This window comes from Rhinopithecus roxellana, chromosome 2 (assembly GCF_007565055.1).
Source record: "Rhinopithecus roxellana isolate Shanxi Qingling chromosome 2, ASM756505v1, whole genome shotgun sequence".
Classification (NCBI taxonomy): domain Eukaryota; kingdom Metazoa; phylum Chordata; class Mammalia; order Primates; family Cercopithecidae; genus Rhinopithecus; species Rhinopithecus roxellana.
In genome coordinates, this window is record NC_044550.1 from 141,371,528 (window position 1) to 141,393,396 (window position 21,869).

The following is a 21,869-nucleotide window of genomic DNA, read 5'->3' on the forward strand; positions in this document are numbered from 1 at the left end:
ACACAGTAGGAAGTTTCAAGACCCTGGGTAGAGGAAGGCTGTGGTAAACAGGAAGGATGAGATTAGAAGGAGTTTAGGTGAGGTAAACCCTTGTTTTACTAGTAGGGTTTAAGAATATCCAGGTCAGGTGGGCGTGGTGGCTCACACCTATAATCCTAGCACTTTGGGAAGCCGAGGTGGGCAGATCACCTGAGGTCAGGAGTTCGAGATCAATCTGGCCAACATGGCGAAACCCCGTCTCGACTAAAAGTACAGAAATTAGCCAGGCATGGTGGCACATGCCTGTAATTCCAACTACTCACTCAGGAGTCTGAGGCAGGAGAATCACTTGAACCTGGGAGGTGGAGGTTGCTGTGAGCTGAGATCCTGCCACTGCATTCCTGCCTGGGCAACAAAGCGAGATTCCATCTCACACACACACAAAAAACCATATATATATATATATCTCCAGGTCAACCCCACCTAACCCTCAGCGGAGCTCCCCTCTGTTGCCTGGCTGGGTCCTGGGTTCTCTTGACACACAAGAGATTATGAGGGTGCATGGAAACGCTGCCCTCATTATCATGGCAGTGCCTGCCATGCCATCCAGAACGCCAGAACATCTCATAGGACTTAGTTTTTGGAAACGAGACTCTTGCAAACCAGTGGGAGATATGCTTCCAATGTGAGGTAAAGCAGAACTTTAATCACAACTGCAGTGTCCCACAGAATTCCAAGAGCCAAGACGGTAAAAGAATAAAAAAAAGAAAGGAAAGGGCTCAAATGAAAGACTTCAAGCTGCAGAATAAGATGAAATAAAAGGATTCAATTGAACTGTATCATATTCAGTAATGACTAATCCTAAGTATACAGGTTTTGGGGTGAAGGGATTTGTTTTATGAGTGTTTTGCAGGAAAATATTTTTTCCATCTTTGATTTTAATTAGAATAGATTTGCATTATTTTTCCTTAGGTTTTATTTTTAAAATATTTATTGCCACAAATTTAGAAAATAGAGGGAAAACATAAATAACAGCACATGTAAACCCAGTATTTTGTCCCTTCTTTTGTTCAACAGTTATTTCTCAGGCACCTACTGGGTGCCAGCAACTGTGCTCAGTGTGGTGACCAAAACCCTGGTCAATGAGGCAGCAAGGTTCTAACCTTGTTAGAGCTTACGGTTGAGTAGCTGAAATTTTGATTTCTTTTCTGTGCCCCTAGTGAATATATGATAGCAAACAATAAAGAGCTATTTTTTGGTTTATTGTGTTCTTACTCTGTGCTGGGCCCTGTTCTCAGTGGTTTATAGCCTATTAACTCAGTTTGTTTCCCACCACTCTGAGGGGAGGCTCTGTCATTCCCACTTGACAGATTGGGAAGTGGAAGTATCAGGAGGTTAAGCAACTTGTTAAAGTTCACAAAATCAGTCATGACAGAGTCTTGATCAGAATCCCAGCAGCCTGGCTCCAGAACCTGCCCTATTAATCAACGAACTGTACTGCCTCTCATAATACGTGTCAAATTGAGATGATACTTTATAATTTCTATTCTTGCTTTTCTATTGAACGTTACACAGTAACATCCTCCTATAATACCTATAAACCCCCAAAAGATGTAGAATTTTAGTTTATTCATTTGTCTGATAGGATCGTAACGAAATAAGACTCTGTAAAGCTGTGTAATTTAGACATAGGAAACATTTGGATTGTAGTGGTATGTAGTGGGAACAAATGGTCTTCTGAATCAGGAAGAGGTGAGTTAGAGTATGCCGGTGTACCTACTTACTCACTGTGTGACCTTGGGCAAGTTTCTGAACCTTAGTTTCCTTTCCAGGCTAATATCTGCCTTCTGGACTTGTCACCAGAATTAAATGAGTCTACCTACATAAAATGCCCGGCACAGTGCCCAGCGCTTGGTAGAGGGTCTGCTAATGGTTACTGTTATTACTGGCTATTAAATACATTTTAATCTTCTTTCAGAATAGCCAGATAGCACAGTGGTTAAGAATGCACATGAAAGCCAGACTGTTGGGTTCCAGTCCTGGCTTGACTCCTTCCTAGCTCTGTGACATTAGGCAAGTTACATAAACTCCCTGTTCCTCAGTTTGCATTTCTTTAAAACTGGGTAGTTATAATACCCATGACTTAGAGTTTTTTGTGAGTGTTGAATTATTGTACATAAAGCTCTGAGAACAGTTTGGTACACACTAGGCACTGTATGAACGTTTTCTATAATTATCAATAATTATTAAATAACGTTTTCAGAAGAAGATAAGAATATTACACCTTAAAAAGCAGGTATCTTTAAATACTTCCTCGGCTACTGAAGTTTTGCTTGCTATTTGATATATCATTTGTTTCATGCTTGTGGCTCAGACATGGCTTATGCCAATGCTTATTGACACCTGAATTTTAAATTTGGTGATATTACTATATTTTATCTGAATGAACAGAATTTGCTGATTTGGCACTATATTTGAATGTGCATTTTTTGTTGAAAAATGACGATTCTGGAATGCCCTTCTCCCTTTCCAGATTATTCAGAGCTGGGAGAGCTTCCCCCACGATCTCCTTTAGAACCAGTTTGTGAAGATGGGCCCTTTGGCCCCCCGTCAGAGGAAAAGAAAAGGACATCTCGTGAGCTCCGAGAGCTGTGGCAAAAGGCTATTCTTCAACAGATACTGCTGCTCAGAATGGAGAAGGAAAATCAGAAGCTCCAAGGTTGGTTTGCCGTCTTGATACTGAACAGGCCTGGTCTTATCTTGGCTCTGAAGTGAATCACATCAGACATAAGCTTGCTGTCTTAAAAATATAGCAGCACGATAGTCTAATATACATATCTGTCTATATCTGTTGACTTTTTCATAGTAATATTAACACTGTTTACTTTCTGGTGATCTAATGATAGTTTCAGCAACTATATTCATTATTCCTCTATGGTCACTGTTAGTACAGTATCTAGAACTTCTGAGATAAAAATTTTAAATCTAAGCTGTAATGCGCTGAAAGGTGCTTTTTGTTTTCCCCTCTCTCCCTCTCAGTCTACTTTTTCCTCAGCCATAGTCTGTGCCTGTGTGTTAGGTGTGAACTTTTCTTGTGTAAATCATTAAAGTGCATAACTCCACTCTATGTGCTTTCTCAGTGAGTTGCGAGTAATCTGAAGCAGAAACATTAGCTGAATTCTACCTGTACTGATATCAATAGTGTCAAAATATGACATGAACTTTGAATGTTTAGATTTTGTTCTTTTCCTGTTTCCATACTGATACTGGAACCAATTAATATTATCTTCAAAGTAGCTTAAGATGCAAAGTTTACATACCTTTTGGAAAGAGCATAGGTCTTAGGGTATCTAGAGAATTAATTGCCCAGCTATAAAGTAGTGAAGATTTTGAGCAGAAAGTCTGTATAATCTCTTTGAAAGGGAAGATGTAGCAGATGATTCAGTCACCCTGCCATTGCCCCAGAACAGTTTTGGAATTGAAGTACGTTTCATTCAGCATCATCCTTGATTGCAAATTTTGGTCTTTTAAAATGACCTTGATGCTTGTATAGAGCTGAAAGTCATTAAGACACCAAATCTGAGGAGTAAGCTCCCGAGAATGTGTTGCATTCCATGAGTTTCAGTTGCATAGCTAGTGTCATAGTGGGTGGACAGACGTTCTCTGTGCATGTCCATATGATACTTGTGAGTTATGACAACACTGTGTACCAGCAACGTAGTTTCTGCAGTTGAAAAGTACGAATTCATAGAATGTAAAGCGATAGTGTCTATATCTTTTGACTGAAAACAGAAAATGAAATATAAAGGAATAAGACCTTTCGATATGAAAGTAGCCCCACAGTTGGAATAGGCTAGTAAGCTTTCCAATATGCAGTTTTAAGCTGAGAAAGATGGGTCCTCCCATCAGGGTGCTGTGGAAGGTGATAGCACACTGGGGGGTGTTTAGAGCAGGTGAGTGCTGTTCTCTTCCAATCCAGTTTTTCTGCCGCTTTTTTGTGTGTTCATGAAAGTAATTCTAAAAGCAGATGTCTAAAAGATGTTTGATAGTGATGGCATTACTACAAGAGTCATCAGTTAAATAACAGCTCGGGAGCACAGCAGTTATATTCACGTGCATCTTGGGATTTTTGTTGAAGAGGAAAAAGGCAGTTATGCTCATCACGTAGGTCATAAACTTTAATGCCAATACTGGCCAATCTTCTTGCAAATGACAGCCCTGTAAAATCAGGGCATAGCTATAAAATGGGAATGGTGCTCACAGCTGGCTTCTTGGGAATGTGGTGAGGACAACTGTAATTGGTGAGGAGAAATCAGTATGCCACAAAAGCAGAATACATTCTGCTGTGTAAACAATGATCAGACAGACTAGAATGAACAGGCAAGAGTTTCCTAAGGTTACCTGGAACCCCTTGCCAGGTGTTGCGTTAAGTTTACTGGCCCTTGCCAACATTCTTCGAATGCTTCCTCATTTCATCTGGCTTCTTGGCAGTGTTCAGTTTTTGTGGTCTTTTATTTTTACTGTTTGACTTCGTTTCTCTTCTTAGCTCTATAATGTTCAACATGTGTTTATCTCTGTGGTGAAAACACAATAAACTTGCTTAATATAATGTTGGAAGCATTAATCCATTGTATTAGTATGTATAGGACCTGGATTGCTGATAAAAAAATATCCAGCAATAAGAGCCTGATTGCTTAAAAATATTTAGTAAGTTTTGTCGGGGTGGATTAGGGGCAGGGCAGAACTTTTACATTAAATATAGATGCAAGATTTGATAAGAATCAGCCAGCGTGTACAGTAAGTCTTCACTTCATGTTACCAATAGGTTCATGGAAACTGCAAATTTAAGCAAAATGATGTGTAATGAAACAAAGGTTTCATTGATAAATATTTGTCAGTAAACCAAAAGTTTATTGATAAAAACAAGAGTTAAGTTCCTGTGGCATATTTCTGGGCACAAAAACATCCCCAAACTTCTAAATAAAGACCCAAGACACTTCTAATATTAAATATTGATGTAAACGTGAGATATGTAAACATTTAAGCAAGATTAATACAAATAAGATAATTATTTACTTGGCACAGTGGCTCACTCCTATAATCCCAGCACTTTGGGAGGCCGAGGCAAGCAGATCACCTGAGGTCAGGAGTTCGAGACTAGCCTGGCCAATGTGGTGAAACCCCGTCTGTACTATAATTACAAAAAAAAGTAGCCAGGCGTGGTGGTGCACGCCTGTAATCCCAGCTACTTGGGAGGCTGAGGCAGGAGAATCTCTTGAACCCAGGAGATGAAGGTTGCAGTGAGCCAAGATGGTGCCACTGCACTCCAGCCTGGGCAACACAGTGAGACTCCATCTTAAAAAAAAAAAAAAAAAAAAAGTAATTATTTTTCCACTTATTCCACTTCAGGGTCTCAGGTGGCCAGAACCTACCCCTACAGCTTGGGGTGCAAGGCGGGAACCAGCCCTGAACTGAATGCCATCCCATCTCGGGGTGACACACACACACACGCACACACACACACACACACATACACACTCAGACTGGGACCATGTAGACATACTGATTAACCTAATGTCTGCATCTTTGGGATGTGGGAGGAAACTGGAGCACTTGGAGAAAACCCACACAGATATGAAGAGGAACACAAACTCGGCACAGACAATGGCCCCGGGCTAAGAATTCGTTTTTTTCTTATCAACATTATAACAAAGCGACATTGAGCACAAAGACATTATTTGAGGACCTGCTCTACTATGTACTTAGAGAGATAGGCCTTCTATTGTGAGTTTGTTTTTTCCTCCCTTCTTAAAGGAAGGTTAAATTGCATCTGAGATAGCTCTTGAAATTGATCAGGGGTTCAAGCTGACTTGCATACTCTTTGGGAAAGAATTTAGAAGAATGTGTATGAGGAAGTTCTTCCTATGGTTAAGCCTATTTCCTGACTTGAATGGATGAATCAAATATTTTTTACTATTCTGGAAGCATTGCATCCTGGAAAGAACCACACTATGTCATCTCAGTCTACCTCACTCCATTGTAGGCACTTGGAAGCAGAAGTTGTGATTTCTCCAAAATTAGACAGCTAATTTTCAGTGGTGTTAGAACTAAAACCATTGCCTCTCTTTGAAGCCACCAGTCCTCTGCTGTCCTCCTTTGCAAAGCCATTTTTCCCTCTTTTTTTTTTCAGACAGAGTTTCGCTCTTGTTGCTTAAGCTGGAGTGCAGTGGCGCAATCTCAGCTCACTGCAACGTCTGTCTTCTGGGTTCAAGCGATTCTCCTGCCTTAGCCTCCTGAGTAGCTGGGATTACAGGCACCCACCACCATACCCAGCTAATTATTATTAATATCAGTAATAGTAGTAGTAGTAGTAGTAGTAGTAGTAGTAGTAGTAGTAGTAGTAGTAGTAGTAGTAGTAGTAGTAGTGATGGGGTTTCACCATGTTGGCCAGGCCGGTCTTGAACTCCTGACCTCAGGTGATCCTCCCATGTTGGCCTCCCAAAGTTCTGGGATTACAGGCATGAGCCACTGCACCCAGCCCATTTTTCCATATTTTTGAATGAAGATGTAAGCAGCCTAACACAAGATTGCAACGTGTGATTCAATGCAGCCATGGCTAATTCATATAACTCAGCATTTTATGCTTTACTAAGATTAAAATGATGCGATAACATTAAATTTTGAATTACAGTTGATGTTTTTTATTTAAAAAACATTTTTCTTAGTTATATAATACATGATGGTTTAAAAATCAGCTATTCAGTGCAGTTCTTCTAAAATCTCTGCAGGTGTAGGGGTCATTTAATTGCTGAGCCTCCCATCCTCTTAGCTTTCCATTCTGAGCGTTCAAGAGATGATGGCAGCTGGCAAGACAGTTTTGTCTGGGAAAGCCATTGTTAACAGAGCAGAACTGGGGATGGAGCAGCCGTAGCCCACCCTCCAGAGTAGGCACAAATCAGACCTGAACGTTATCACAAAGTCCAAGTTGGCTCAGACCTTTATGTTAAATCATAATAAATATTTTAGAGAACTTTGTTGCAAATTTACATTTGATCTCAGTCCACAAGCTTATAAACCACATGGGTGTGGGGGGTCTTATTTAATATTGTGAACAGCTGGGCCCTGTATCTGAAGTTCTTGCCCTGCAGCCTGGGTGTTTGTTGTAGTTCTGTACCATCTGCCTTGGTTGATAAGGCATTTTGGAGGCCACTGATTTTAGGCAGCAGTGTTGTTAGGATACTGAAACAGCAGGATGCTCATGAATTGAGCCTTTTCAGCTGAATCTTCTGGCCAGTTCTTTCTGGCTGTGTGAAGCTGTGATGACTTCAGAGCAGGATGCTCATGTTGCCTGCTGGGCTCTGTTAGGGTGGCCAGATGTGCTTGTAGCAGCCTTACTGCCAGAGGAATGTACGTTGGCCTCCAAAGCCCAGTGCTGCCGCCAGTTGCTGTGCAGCAAGGCTAGCCCCAAACCTGATTTGCTGCAAGGATTAGCTCAACTCTAGTGGCATTTGTTGTGTTTTCTCATATCCCAAATCACAACCAAAAAAAAAAAAAAAAAAACTAGGGTTGACATTTTTTAAAAATGTGAACCCTAGAGATACAGGGGTTTGTTTAACAGGACCTTAGAAATGTATTCATCAGAGTATGAGGGAAAAGATTAAAGATGGTAGATGGAAAACCATAAAAGCTGAGAGGAAGGCAGCACTGGGCCTAGAGTCGCTTGGCTTCCCTCTAGCTAGTAAATAGCTAGGACCAAATCACTTGATCTTCTGAACTTCAGTTTCTGTCACCATGAAATGAGAGATTGGGTCCAGGAATCAATGTAAATTGTCAATTTAACATTTCCCTTTATTGATATTATTCCCCCCTGGGTTTGATAATTTAGTTATAATTCTTCATGCAGCTTTAGGTTGAGTAAGTTTGGTGGGAAACAGTAGCTCTCTTCATATATTTGAGAGATGTCATTTGAGAGGGGTAGATTTATTCAGTTTAGCTCCAAGAAGCAGAAATGGGACCAATGGTAGAAGCTACTAAACGGAGGTTTGGCTCTAAATGAGAAAACTATCTTTAGAGTGCCTCTCCTAGTTTAGATGAAAAAAATTGCATCGAGTTCTAACCGTGCTAGTCATCGGGAATTTTATTAATAACACATAGCTCCTGTCCTGGGATGGCTCATGGTTTGATAGGGGTAAGATGGAAAAAATTGGGCAGATGTGGGTTATGTCTTAGCAGTAGAGCCCACAGAGTACATTGGGAGTGAGGGGTAAGAGAAATCACATACCTCCTAGGTTTTTAGCATTTTCCAAAACAAAGAAAATGGGTAGAGGCATGGACAGTGACTTATATTTAGATGCGTTAAGCCGGTTGTAACTTCTTGACATCTCAGCAGGATAGCAAGTAGGCAGCCATGTTGTGTAATGGAAGTTCCATAGCTGTAGCCTTTACTAATGAGCTCCAGAATGGTCTCTTCCAGCCTCCGAAAATGATTTGCTGAACAAACGCCTGAAGCTCGATTATGAAGAAATTACTCCCTGTCTTAAAGAAGTAACTACAGTGTGGGAAAAGATGCTTAGCACTCCAGGAAGATCAAAAATTAAGTTTGACATGGAAAAAATGCACTCGGCTGTTGGGCAAGGTAAGCTTCATTGGGAAGCATCTAGTCAACCTCACCCCTCATTGGTGATTGGGGAGAAATGTGGAATAAAAAAATTTTAAGTCTAATTTTAGTGGCCATCTCCCTTCTTTTCATCACATCTTAATCTATTTCTAGATACCTTACTTAATAGACATGAGTTTTACCACCTTTCATGGTTCCTCTTAATTAAAATTTCCAGAAGGCCAGGAAATGGGAAGACAGGAACACCCAAGGGCTTCATTACCTATAAACTGGATAATGATTCGATGATATACTTTGAATTATAAACTAGAAACTAATTGTATGCCTTGTCTCTGGGTATTCTAGGGAGACAACATAGTGTGTGGAGCACAGACCTCAGACAGGTGGTCTTGGGCTTAAATCTCAGCCCTGCCACTTACTTTGCAGTGTGATCTTAGACAAATGCCTCACCCTCTCTGAGCTTCAGTTTCCACAAGTGTAAGATGTGGGTGCAAACAGTGAATGTTGTGAGGAGCACACAACATGTGTCAGCTATATTGTAAGGCCTTAGAGAGCGGGCAGGATTCACTGTTTTTTCAGTGAGATCTGCCATCCCAGACTGTTACTGGTCCAAGAAGACGTAAGTACAGAACTTGAGACTTAAGTATTTGGAAATGTTTCCATGTTTCCAGCAATTTGACACAGTGATCCTAATTTAAAATGTGGACTTAACATTTTGTCCATCTGTTTTTTTTTTATTTTGTTTTTCTACTAATTTATTTTTACTGTATTGTATAAAAATATTAGCCTGTAGTAGATTGGAAATTTTTTTTTTTTTTTTTTTTTTTTTTTTTTTTTTTTTTTTTTTTTTTTTTTTGAGACGGAGTCTCGCTCTGTCGCCCAGGCTGGAGTGCAGTGGCCGGATCTCAGCTCACTGCAAGCTCCGCCTCCCGGGTTACGCCATTCTCCTGCCTCAGCCTCCCAAGTAGCTGGGACTACAGGCGCCCGCCACCTCGCCCGGCTAGTTTTTTGTATTTTTTAGTAGAGACGGGGTTTCACCATGTTAGCCAGGATGGTCTCGATCTCCTGACCTCGTGATCCGCCCGTCTCGGCCTCCCAAAGTGCTGGGATTACAGGCTTGAGCCACCGCGCCCGGCCTAGATTGGAAAATTTTAAAAAAGAAAAAAAAATTGATGCTTCACAGATAGTTTGAGAATCACTATTTTGGAGCTTACCTTCAGTCATTATTAGTATTCTAGTCAAACAATGATTCCTTTAAAAATATATGTTAATGTCTTCTGGCAAGAGTAAAAGCCTGAGTCTAATCTGATTCTGCACTACTGAGTTCTTGTTGAGCTTATCATAAATAACCAGTTGTTTTGAATAAGGGTTTCAAATATGTATAAAATGAGTTTTCCCTGACTTTATCAGTTGTATAGTGGAAAAACATTGTATATGTATTTTTTTTTTTTTTTTTTTGAGATGGAGTTTCACTCTTGTTGCCCAGGCTAGAGTGCAATGGGGCGATCTTGGCTCACTGCAACCCCAGCCTGCCAGGTTCAAGCTATTCTCTGGCCTCAGCCTCCTGAGTAGCTGGGATTACAGGTGCCTGCCACCACGCCTGGCTAATTTTTTGTGTTTTTAGTAGAGATGGGTTTTCACCGTGTTGGCAAGGCTGGTCTCGAACTCCGGACCTCAGGTGATCCGCCCACCTCGGCCTCCCAAAGTGCTGGGATTACAGGTGTGAGCCACTGCGCCCGGCCTGCATATGCATTTTTCATCTCTAGGAGCATTAATGGAACAAAGCAGTGTTTTCTACTATAGTCTTTTAGGCATTTTTAACCTTTTCTGAATTTTGACGTCGATTTTAGTAATCATGGGTAGCTATTGTTCGTTACACCTTTTCCTTTTCTATGGATAAGGAAACTTGGGCTTAGAGCAGTTGAGTAGTGGCTCAGGGCCACAGAGCTGGGTTCACACCACTGTACTGCACTGCCTCCTGTTGAACAGGATCTCCAGGTGCTTTTCTCAGAACATGCATGCAGTGGTGAAGATTGAAGCTCTGGATCGACAGCAGCTTTCAATGTGACTTTGGCAGGTACCCTCTTTCTGGGCTCTTGCCTCCTTGCTGATAGAATGAGAGACTTTCACCGAGCAGAGGATCTTGGAGCTCTCTTCCAGTTCTAGTGTTCCTTGCACCTGTACTTGTTTCTTGAGGTTTACCTTTATACCAAATGACCCCAAATTGCTGTTTTGAAAAGGAAGAAGCAGAGAAAAGAATGAGTCTGTTCTTCCCCCATTCACAGTTGCCTAGATGATCGCCTTCAGCTGTCTTTGCTTCTGCGAGAGGCAGATTGCCTGGGTCTGTGACAGCTATTCCAAATATTTGAGCTTCTTAGAAGCCTGGTACCTGGATATTTGTTTTTCACTGGGCATATTATGTGGGAGCTAATAGAAATACTCTAGGAATCTGGACCCTGGGTAGTGAAAGTTGGGCACAGATGATTGAGCATTCTGTATACTGGAGTGAGCTAAGGCTGACCTGCAATTTCCTTATGTATTGCCTGACTTTGCCACATGACTTTTTACTGCAGAAGCTCTAACCATAAAGGGGGCTTTGTCAGACAGGTGGTTTTTAACACAGTAAGATTTAACAACTCCAAACAAATGACGGCGGTCTATTTTGTGGCTCAGAATAAAAATGTGAATCTAAAAATTGGAATCACATCTTTGACCTTTGAAGTAGAGGCCAACTCAGCTCAGAGACCTTGAAAGAGAGGACAGTTGTTTGGATTAAGAGGCCTTTCCTCATAGTGACATAAAAGACCCTGAAGTGATGGAAATAAAGGAATTTATAAAATTTTCCCAGTTAAAATTGGATAAGGGGCCAGGATTAAGGTATCGATTTAGGAGAAGATAACATAATCCCATGACATTATAGATAATTCAGTTTAGTTCACGCCAGAATGATTTCTCTAAAGATAACTGGATAGAACCTTATAAGCTAGAATGTATTTTTTAGGAATGGGATTGCAGAGTGGCTGCCTGAGCTGCTGATAGGAAGGGCCAGATGCAAACTCTGCTTGCCTTTGACCCAGCAATGCCATTTATAGAAATTTACTCTAGAAACTAATCAGCCAAAAGTGTACTGCAGTAAGAAGAATGCTTACTGTGGCATTGTTTAATAGTCAAAACAAAACGAAAAACCCAACCATGTGACTATCTCATGTCATATTCCTTAAAAAAGACACCGTAAGTAGATCTGTATTTACTGATGTAAAAGATGGCTGAGATGAGTTGTTAAATGAAGAGAGTACAGTATGGTCTCCGGTACAGTTGATATTTCCATGTGTGTATACGTGGAAAAACACCCATGATGCAGGTATCCAGGTTATAGGCAGGATGACCATAGAGCCCAGTTCACCTGGCATAGCCCTGGTTTATGACTCCTGTCCTGGCAAAATTATTAATAGCCTTCCTCCTCTTCACTTTCAAAAGCTTCCTGCTTTGGATGGTAAAGATATGCTCATTCTAGTTATGGGTAGTTTTTCACTTTCTTCTTTATACCTCTTGCATTTCAGAGGGTTTTTTTGCCCCACTTTTAAACAGTGTATATTATTTCTTAAGTGAGTAAGAAGCTATTTTCATGGGGGATGGAGGAACGGCCTCCTGCCCACCCAGACCCTGCCTGCAAGCCCTAGGTGGGCTCCACTGCCAGGTTTCTCTTGGGTTAGGAGTGGGCAGCACCACGGTGGAGGAGGTGTTCCAGACCATTCTTAGCAAAAACATTGGGTCTAACCTACATGATCCTGTGCTTTAAATTACAGAATCTAAGCTTACTCCTGAATACCACAATATCTGGTACTGTCCAGTGACACAGCCAATATTCTTTTCTTCCAAAAAATAAAGGTCTGATAAGACAATGGGAATGATTTAGTAATAGGAAATTGGACATTTCATAACTTGGGAAAATTTCCCAGTTTGAGAAAAAGTGTTTTGTGAAAAAAAGCCCCACTATAAATCACTTATCATGCTGACTGTTTTCTAGCCCACATTTACTTCTCGTCATCATTTGAAGTATTTGTGGGTAGGGTGTGCGTGTGTGTATGGTCCCAGGATCTATCTATGAGCTGGAATAGCAGAGAGGGAGACAAGAAATAGAGTAAGAGTAGAAAGCAGATATCAGGGTATATTTTTTTCCTGTTCCTACCATAACAAGTTACTACAGAAATGGTGACTAAAACAACAGAAATTCTTCTCTCAGTGTTCTGGAGGCCATAGCTCCAAAACCATGCTGTCAGCCTGTCTGCACTTGGCCTCCTCCAGCTTCCTAGACTTGTGGCCACGGCACTCCAGCCTCTGCCTCCTTGGTCACATTGATTCCCTTTCTCATCTCCTCCTCTGCGTGTCTGTTATAAGGATGCTTGTCACTGGATATAGGGCCCACCTGGATAATCCAGGCTGCTCTCCTCCTCCCAACGTCCTTATTTAATTCTGTCTGCAAAGAAGGTAACATTCACAAGAAGCGCCAGGTATTAGGAAGTGAACACATCTTTTTTGAGGGGCCACCATTCAACTCACTCTACAGGGTCATTATATTAATGCTGAGATAAAATTATAGAATGTATAGGATGTGGTCATGGTTGACAGGGGCCCTGTATTTCTTCTACAGGGCAACTTAAAAAAAAAAAAACAAAAAACCTGATATTTGAAAGGGAAAGAAGAAAGTACTTACTACACAGTAAGTATTTCTAAGAGGTGGCCCAGTGAGACTTTTGAATCTGTTAATAAAATGATTACTATTTGGTTCAAATCCACAGATAGTTATTTTATCATTCTTTGCAAGATAGGAACACAAAATATTTTTTCTCTAGTCCCCATTTGAGTAGCAGCCTTATTTGACGTTTCTGACATGGAGAACACCAAGAGAAAATGGCAGTCAGCATTCCTGGGCTGTCACTCACTGGCCTAATGACCTGGGGCAAGGGACCTGTTCTCCCTGCCTCTCTTTTCTTTACCATGAGGATAATCATGTTTCCCTTAGAAGGTGATGAGGATGATATGGACCAATATACATAATGTGCGTGGAATGGTGATGGTGGACAGTGGCCTCGCAATAAGTGCTATCTGCTGCTGCTACCTTGCCAGAGGAGAAACTTCTTCCAAAGGTGGCCAGAGACGGAAACCAGAGAAACCATCCTCCTGGGCAGGCTGTTTGAGTGGCAGGTCAGGGTACAAAGCGGCCACTTTTTTTCCTGGATGGGAAGAAAGGTCAGTGCCTAACTCGGAGGCTTCCTTTCTCCCAAGAGACGAGAAAGACTTGGCGTTTTATTCTTCAGTCTTCTTGCTCTCCCCATTTCTACCTTTTTGGCCTTGTCATAGCTGAGTAATGAGCTAAAGAATTTTGGTTCAAAACTGTCACCTTTTAAAATTAAGTTTGCCCTAAATAACATCCTTGACTTTAAGAGAACTTTTTAAAGTTTTAGACATTTTCAATCACTATGAGTATTCAAATTAATCACATATAAAGCATTAGGTAGAGGCTCTTGGACATTTTCTGCTTTTAGAGCTTTGTTGGATGCTCACATGGCAACGTCTATGCAGTCACTTCCTACCCAGCCTCTAGGCCCTTCTTGCAGCTTATCTTGCAGAAAGAAGCCTCGTCAGAATTCCAGAATCTCAGCTATGATTAGCTTACTCCACCTCAACTCAGAAACATGCATGGTTCCCTGGGGCTACCAAACACGGGGCAGGTTTCTTGCCATCAATTTTGTCTCTGACAATAACCCTTCCAGCCTTCTTGCCAGCTGCTCTCTTCCACGTGCACCCTTGTGCCTGAGGCAAACTGAATCACTCTCAGTTCCTTCTCTCTGGTTGCACTTTTCTCTTCCTTTTCCCTCGTCCTTAAGGCTTGGTTCAAATTGATTGCTCAGTTGGAAATGAGCAAACGATTGCAAGGACAGAAAACCAAACACCGCATGTTCTCACTCATAGGTGGGAATTGAACAATGAGAACACCTGGACACAGGGAAGGGAACGGCACACACCGGGGCCTGTCGTGGGGTGGGGGAGGGGAGAGGGATAGCATTAGGAGATATACCTAATGTAAATGACGAGTTAATGGGTGTAGCACACCAACATGGCACATGTATACATATGTAACAAACCTGCATGTTGTGCACGTGTACCCTAGAACTTAAAGTATAATTAAAAAAAAAAAAAATGAGCCAGCTTATCTTTCATCTGAGCTCTACTTCCTTTTGTTTCTCTCTTGTTTCTGAGATCACATCTTACATGACAGTTTTTCATACTTGGCCTTATTTCCCTAGAATGTCATTAATTGGCACCAGGTTGGAGCTCAGGTCATATTCTTTATTCCTTGCAGAGTCTGACAGGGTCAGAACATGATAACACATTTGAGAAGTGAGAAGAAAGGAGGAAGGGGCCAGGGAAGTGGGGGGAGAATAGGGGGTGGAAGTAGGGGAAGAAGCAAATAGTTGCCTCCCTTCTGTTCCTATGCTGTTAATTAATAATGAAACCAGTGGCCAGGCACGATGGCTTATCCCTGTAATCCCAGGACTTTGGAGGCTGAGGCAGGAGTATCGCTTGAGCAGTCAGGAGTTTGAGACAAGCCTGGATAGCATAGTGAGACCCTGTCTCTACAAAAATAAAAAATTAGCCAGGCATGGTGGTGGGCACCTATGATTTCAGCTACTCGGGAGCTGAGGTGGGAGGATCATTTGAGCCCAGAAGGTTGAGGCTGCATGAGATGTGAGTGTGCCTCTGCACTCCAGCTTGGATGACAAAGCCAGACTCTGTCTCAAAAAAAAAAAAGGGGGGGAACGTGAATTTGGATAAATGGAACATGAAACACAATTCATTTTTATTATTAAGTTGTATTCGGTGCATAAATTATCTCCGTATCTTCTCCCCCTTTTAAAGGTGTGCCACGTCATCACCGAGGTGAAATCTGGAAATTTCTAGCTGAGCAATTCCACCTTAAACACCAGTTTCCCAGCAAACAGCAACCAAAGGATGTGCCATACAAGGAACTCTTAAAGCAGTTGACTTCCCAGCAGCATGCGATTCTTATTGACCTTGGTAAGTCTGTGCCATCGATTGGAGATGACAATGGAAGTTTCACTCACATGAAAAATCTGAAGAGAGTGTCCAAGTTATTTATTGACCTGCCTTTAGGTTTAGCAATCAAAATTTACTACTGAGACTTTTAATTTAAAAAGCCCTAGGGTAATCACAGGTGTCGTCTTCAAGCATATGAAAATCTCTGTATTTTCACTGGGTAGCTTGTTAACTTTGCTTGGCATGAAGGGAGGGTGTTCATTAAAGCTGCAGTCATAATTGTGGTTCAGTCCAGTAACTCAAATATTGATAGGAGTTTTTATAGCCAACTGAAGGAACATCCTGGAAAACGTATGGATGTTCAGAACCGAGGCTTGGTTTAATTACAGGAGCCACTCCCTCGTTTTTACTGCTTACAAACAGAATTCATCAGAAAAATCGTAGAAAGCAGTTTGTGTGTGTGCCTTAGATGATTTTATTTTGGAAACTGGGTGGCACCTTGTCTCTTGAATAATTTATAAAATATGAAGATGGGAACAATGTACAATCAGCCCTCCAGGTCTATGGGTTCTGAATGTGGGGACTCAACCAACCTCAGATGGAAAGTATTTGGGGAAAAACATCAATGAAAACTAAACAATAATATAGATTTTAAAATATAGTAACTGTCTATGTAGGATTTACGTTGTATTAGGTGTTATAAGTAATCTAGAGATGATTTAAAGTGTGTGGGAGGATGTGGCCGGAGCGGCGACTCACACCTATAATCCCAGCACTTTGGGAGGCCGAGGCAGGCGGATCACGATGTCAGGAGAGCGAGAGCATCCTGGCTAACACGGTGAAACCCTGTCTCTACTAAAAATAAAAAAAAATTAGCCAGGCGTGGTGGCAGGCACCTGTGGTCCCAGCTATTCGGGAGGCTGAGGCAGGAGAATGGCGTGAACCCGGGAGGCGGAGCTTGCAGTGAGCCGAGATCATGCCACTGCACTCCAGCCTGGGTGACAGAGCAAGACTCCGTCTCAAAAAAAAAAATGTGTATGGGAGGATGTGCACAGGTTATATGCAAACATGACACCATTTTATAGAAGGGCCTTGAGCACCATGGATTTTGGTATCTGGGGACTCCTACAACCTATCCCCCGTGGATGCCAAGGGATGACTGTATTGGATAGATTTGCAGTTGCCTCTGTGAAGAACTTGTTGAACTGGCATGTGATTATGATGCACAGAGAGCCCTCCTGACTTGTCAGTGGCCATGCACAGGGTCAGGTGGCAGTGTGGTCCTTTTTGCCTGCTACCTGTCACCCAGGCTGCTATTTCTGCTGGTGGTGAGCTGGCTTGATGTGGCGGGAGTTTGGCCCTGCTGCATGTGGCCCTGCTTCCAGAATACCTGTTCTGGTTGCAGCTGCTGCTGCTGAAGGCTCCACAGAGCACTCAGTGCTTTGGGGCCCTGCAGTGGCTGCATCAGGCAGTGTGAAGTCCTTTCCTCTCAAGCCACGTAGGTAGCCTTAAATGTTAATTTCATAACCCTTAAGGTTATTCTTTAGCTTAAATGTCATCTCTGAGAAACTGTCCCTGATTGTGGTCTCCTCTCCCACCTCAAGACTGGATGAGGTGTCCTGCTAAGCCCCCTGTAGCACCCCACACTCTCCCCATGGTGCGTATCACATTTTTCATCATCACCGTTATCTGCTTATTATCATCACTGCTGGTGCCTAACTTCACCTTGGGCCAAATGTTGTGCAAAGGGACTTAAACTCCTTTCTTTAATCCTTACAACATGATCAGGTATATGTTGTTCTGTTTCTCTTTAGAGTTGAGAAAATAAAAACAGAGAGGTTATGTAACTTGCTGAAAGTGACACAGCCAATTTGCCACTAATCAGTGTGACTTTGGAAACTGTACTTTTTTTCAACTTTTATTTTAGATTCCAGGAGTGTGTGTGCAGGTTTCTTACAAAGGTGTATTGTATGATGCTTAGGATTGGAGTATGATTGAACTTGTCACCCAGGAACCAAGCATAGTACCCAACAGGTAGTTTTTCAACCTTTGCCCCTCCCTCCCTCCCTTCCTCCCTGTCTAGGAGTCCCTGGTGTCTGTTCTCATCTTTATGTCCGTGTGTACCCAGTGTTCAGCTCTTACTTCTAAGTGAGAACATGTGATGCTTGCTTTCTGTTTCTGCATTAGTTTGCTTAGGATAATGGCCTCCAGCTGCATCCATGTTCCTTGCTGCAAAGGACGTTATTTTATCCCTTTTTATGGCTGCAGAGTACTCCATGGTGTCTATCACATTTTCTTTGTCCGGTTCACTGTTGATGGGCACCTGGGTTGATTCCATGTCTTTGCAATTGTGAATAGTGCTGCTGTGATGAACGCGTGAGTACATGTATCTTTTTGGTAGGATGATTTATTTTGCTTTGAGTATGAACTCAGTAATGGTATTGAAGGGTCAAATGGTAATTCAACTCTTAGCGGAACCTATTCTTCTTACTCCACCTCGCCGACCTGTCCTTAGTATACAGCAGTGACTTTTTACTGCCTTTCTCCCTTGTAGGATGCAGCCCTCTGCGGACTGGGCTGGGGCTGTTTGGCCATTATACTCTCGGCTCCTAGGACAGTGGCTGTCATACAGCAGATGTTCAAAGAATCTCTTTAAGATTCAGAGTATGAGACACTGCACTAGCCCCGCCATCTCATGGGCCCTCACAACAGGCCTGGGAAGGTGGCCTGCACCCTCTCTAAGAAATGAAGAAACTGAGGTCACATGTTGACCATGATTACAAAGTCAACTGAGGGGAGGTGGCAGCAACTGAACCCACTGTCACTGTGTTTCCCTGGGACCCTCTGAGCCCAGGAGCCCCGTGTTGCTGTGCAATGGCAGGCCAAGGCAATGGCTTGGTGGAGCTGGGGCCCATTTGGCCCACTGACCCTGATGAAAGCAGTTTTGTGAATTAGCATTAGCTGCATTTGCTGACATGGTGAGTAACAGGAAATGCCATCATGTTCCTATCATGTGAAACAAAATGAGAAATAGGTTCAGGGTAGGAGGCTGAAAGGGAGGGAGTACAGACAGCCCTGCTCCCCACACTTGCTCACAGGCTGGGAGGAGGAACGGGAAGGTGTTTCCCCTCCTGGATTCAGTTGCCTTCTTCTCTTCATTCCCCTGCAGTATCCCCTCATTCTTCCACGCGCACAATCAGCCCCTGCTTCTTATTGCTCAGATGTCGTCACTTTTCTGCAGAAGGAAAAGAAGAGTCCAGATCAGCACAAGGGCCTCGGCGTGACTGTGCGCTTCCAGGGCACTGTGTGTGCCTGAGCGCCACCACGGTCTCCCCTGCAGGGCTCGGGAGCCTTCCCCGAGCTGGCGTGAGGTCTGTGGGAGACCGGGATTTGGCCTTTCCCGTCCACTGGCAGGGCTGACTGCATCCAAGTCCTGTCCATCCCTGTCTCTCCCCACCCTCTCCCCTCTCCCCCTGCTGCCCCTGTCCCTGACAGTCTCTTCCCTACTCTTTTCCTTCCTCGCCTGGCCTCCAGTTTGGATGCTATCCACATACTTCCCGAGGGCCTAAGAGGAACTCCGTGTGCAGCAATACATTTCCCAGGTCACCTCTGTGTGTCTCTGCAGGCTGTTTCCAGGGACCCCCCCGGGGTCAGTCTCCTCTCCCCACTGGAACGGGGAAACTGGGGTTGGCCCAGACCCGGCAGTGGAGTCCCAGGTGCCCTCCCTGCCCAGCTGAGTCCACCCGAGGCCTCCCTCAGAAGCTTCTCCAGACTCTACCCGTTACCTCCCCCTCTCCTCTCACCCAAGGTTGCGCTGTGGCCAAGTCGGTTGTTTAGTCTACACTTTCTGTTTAGTCTACACCATGGCTACCTCAAGGCCCAGTGAAGGTGTGTAGTACAGAGCAAAATCAAATCCGTATTTCAGTTTTCCTTAAAAAGGGACTTTCGTATTCTGGCCAGAAGAACAGAATGGTTGGTTGGATATATTTTGAATTTTCGTGGGTTTTTGTTTTCCTGCCTCTTGCTATACTTTCTGAAATTGGCTTTTAGTCTAAACAGGTTGTTTGCTTTGTTTTGTTTTGACAATGTGTTTTCCTCCAAAGAGTAAGAATAATAGGCCTCATGGCTGGGTAGCGTTCCATAGTGTGTGAAATATTTTCTCAACCTTTGTCAGATCTCATCTTTACACACCCTGTGTCATTGGGCACGTGCCGTTATTTCCAGCTTAGAGGGGATGAATGAGCCCTTGAGAGCTTGAGTTTTCTGTCCACAAGTTACTTTGTGACTGAGCCCTAGAGAGCTTGAGTTCTCTGCCCACATTGCGAGTTACTCAGTGCCAGAAGGAGTTCTGGAACCCAGGTCTCCTCAGTCTCCATACCACGTCCCTTCTAGGGCACCATGCTGCTTCTGTGTTTCTTGGCTCTGCCCACTCCATCCCAACACAACTCTCCCCACCCCTGCTTTGGTGGAATCCTGTTCCTTTGGGGTAGATCACACCAGCCAGAGGCAACTGCTCTCAGCTTAGCAGATGATACTCATCACGTTATTCTTGAAGCCTTGGGTCAAGCGCCTGCCCCACCCATCTGCATCCATTTGTCCAGCCCTTAGACAATTGCCACTTTTTTCTTCTCTAATTCTCTGACTCCCTATCCTGGGTAGACAACACGGACTGCCCAGCATCCTGCCTTCTGTCTGGGACTCGCACTGTCATCCTGACCACACTGGGGGCTGACAGTGACACTGGGAAATTCCTGGGGGACCCCCTTCAGGCTTCACATCATCTGCTCCCTCCCTAGCATCCCAGCCTAGAACACTTTCCAGCCATCAGCTGCATTCCCCAGTAAGACGTGCAGCCTCTCCCATGATAGGAGAGCTTCAGCCGAAAGAACACTAACAGGCCCAGAAACCCAGGAGCTCCATTAGATCAGAAAGCGGAAGCAAGAATGCACCTAATCTCCCCCACATCAATGGCTGTAGTTTTATTAATCTGCATATTATAGGTCAGTAAGGGGGTGGCACAGTTTATAATCCCTGCAGGAGTCTGATGATCTTTTGGTGACCAGAAGTGCCATTTTTTGGTGGGCTTCTAGAGATCCTCCATCAGGGAGACCAGACATGTTTTGGCATGCCTGTGCTGCCGTGAGAGGCTAAGCGTGTGTCCAGACCACACGTGTGGGTCACGGGTCCAGCAACAGAGCTATCATATTGATTGTTTGCTTCGACTAAATGTATACAGCCTGCCTGGTATCCAGGAGAAAATAAACTATAATCCAATTTTTTAGAATCCATAAAAGATGAGAAGTAGGAGAACCTTTAGAATGCACAAAAGATGAGAAGTAGGAGAACAGTTGGATTTTTTAGAATCCATAAAAGATGAGAAATAGGAGAACCTCCAAAAGGAAGGAATCAGCTGAGAGTGTTGAAGATGACCAAGTACAAACGGGCAGAGGGGAGTGCTTCCCCTTTTCCTCTCCCAGGCGGTGGGCTGCCTCACTCGGCCTGGACACACAGCAGCATGGTGCACTTTGAGGGGCAGATGGAGCTGCTCATTACTAGCAGGTGCTGGCAGGGACCACTGTGTTCTCTTCCATCTTTAAGTTGAAGTCCTGTGTGAGAAACGAAAAACTTGCATGGCAAAAGACAGCAAGGGACCTAGAATGTAACATTCAGCAGTCTTGTTATGTCACGTACCTGTCTGTCCAGTTGAGGACATTGCTCTATGAAGGTCAGTTGAACAACCACAGTTCAGGAGCCCAATGAATTCTTGCGCCACCAGCCACACACATTATTCCGAAGAGTGAGCCATTGTCTCTGATCTTATCAGGAACACATCGTGGGATCATATTTATTTGGTCATTCTAAATATACCCTTTAAGTCTAATGTGAGATAACTAAATGTGGGTGATAAAAGAGAAGAATAAAGTGGGGTATGATTTCCTTTCATGGAGGTCTGGAATCTTCCCGCCTCCTTCAAGTCAGTCGGTGGTGCTGGCAAATGTTTAATAAGCAGCTCCTCTCACCCCTCAGAGGAAGCCCTTGGTGTTCAGTGTGTGCAGATTTCCATTGTGCAACTACTCCCCCCATCCCCAATTTTAAGCTACCAACTTGATGTCACTGGTCATAGAGTTGGGCTCACAGAGCCGGTGGGAGCTCATTCAAGTGCTTCCCCCAAACAATCTGCTCCTAAAAGAACTCTCCCTTAATCTCCTAACTC

The 21,869-nt window shown here is 43.4% G+C and overlaps 1 protein-coding gene across 1 annotated transcript in view; it reads left to right on the forward strand.

The window, feature by feature from the left end:
- The window catches only part of TBC1D1 (TBC1 domain family member 1), a 243,683-nt gene that overhangs the window by 191,859 nt on the left and 29,955 nt on the right, over positions 1-21,869 (forward strand). Inside the window, 3 exon segments of the mRNA XM_010365815.2 lie at positions 2,513-2,698; positions 8,453-8,614; positions 15,518-15,676. Of these exon segments, the coding sequence (XP_010364117.2) occupies positions 2,513-2,698; positions 8,453-8,614; positions 15,518-15,676 (507 nt within the window).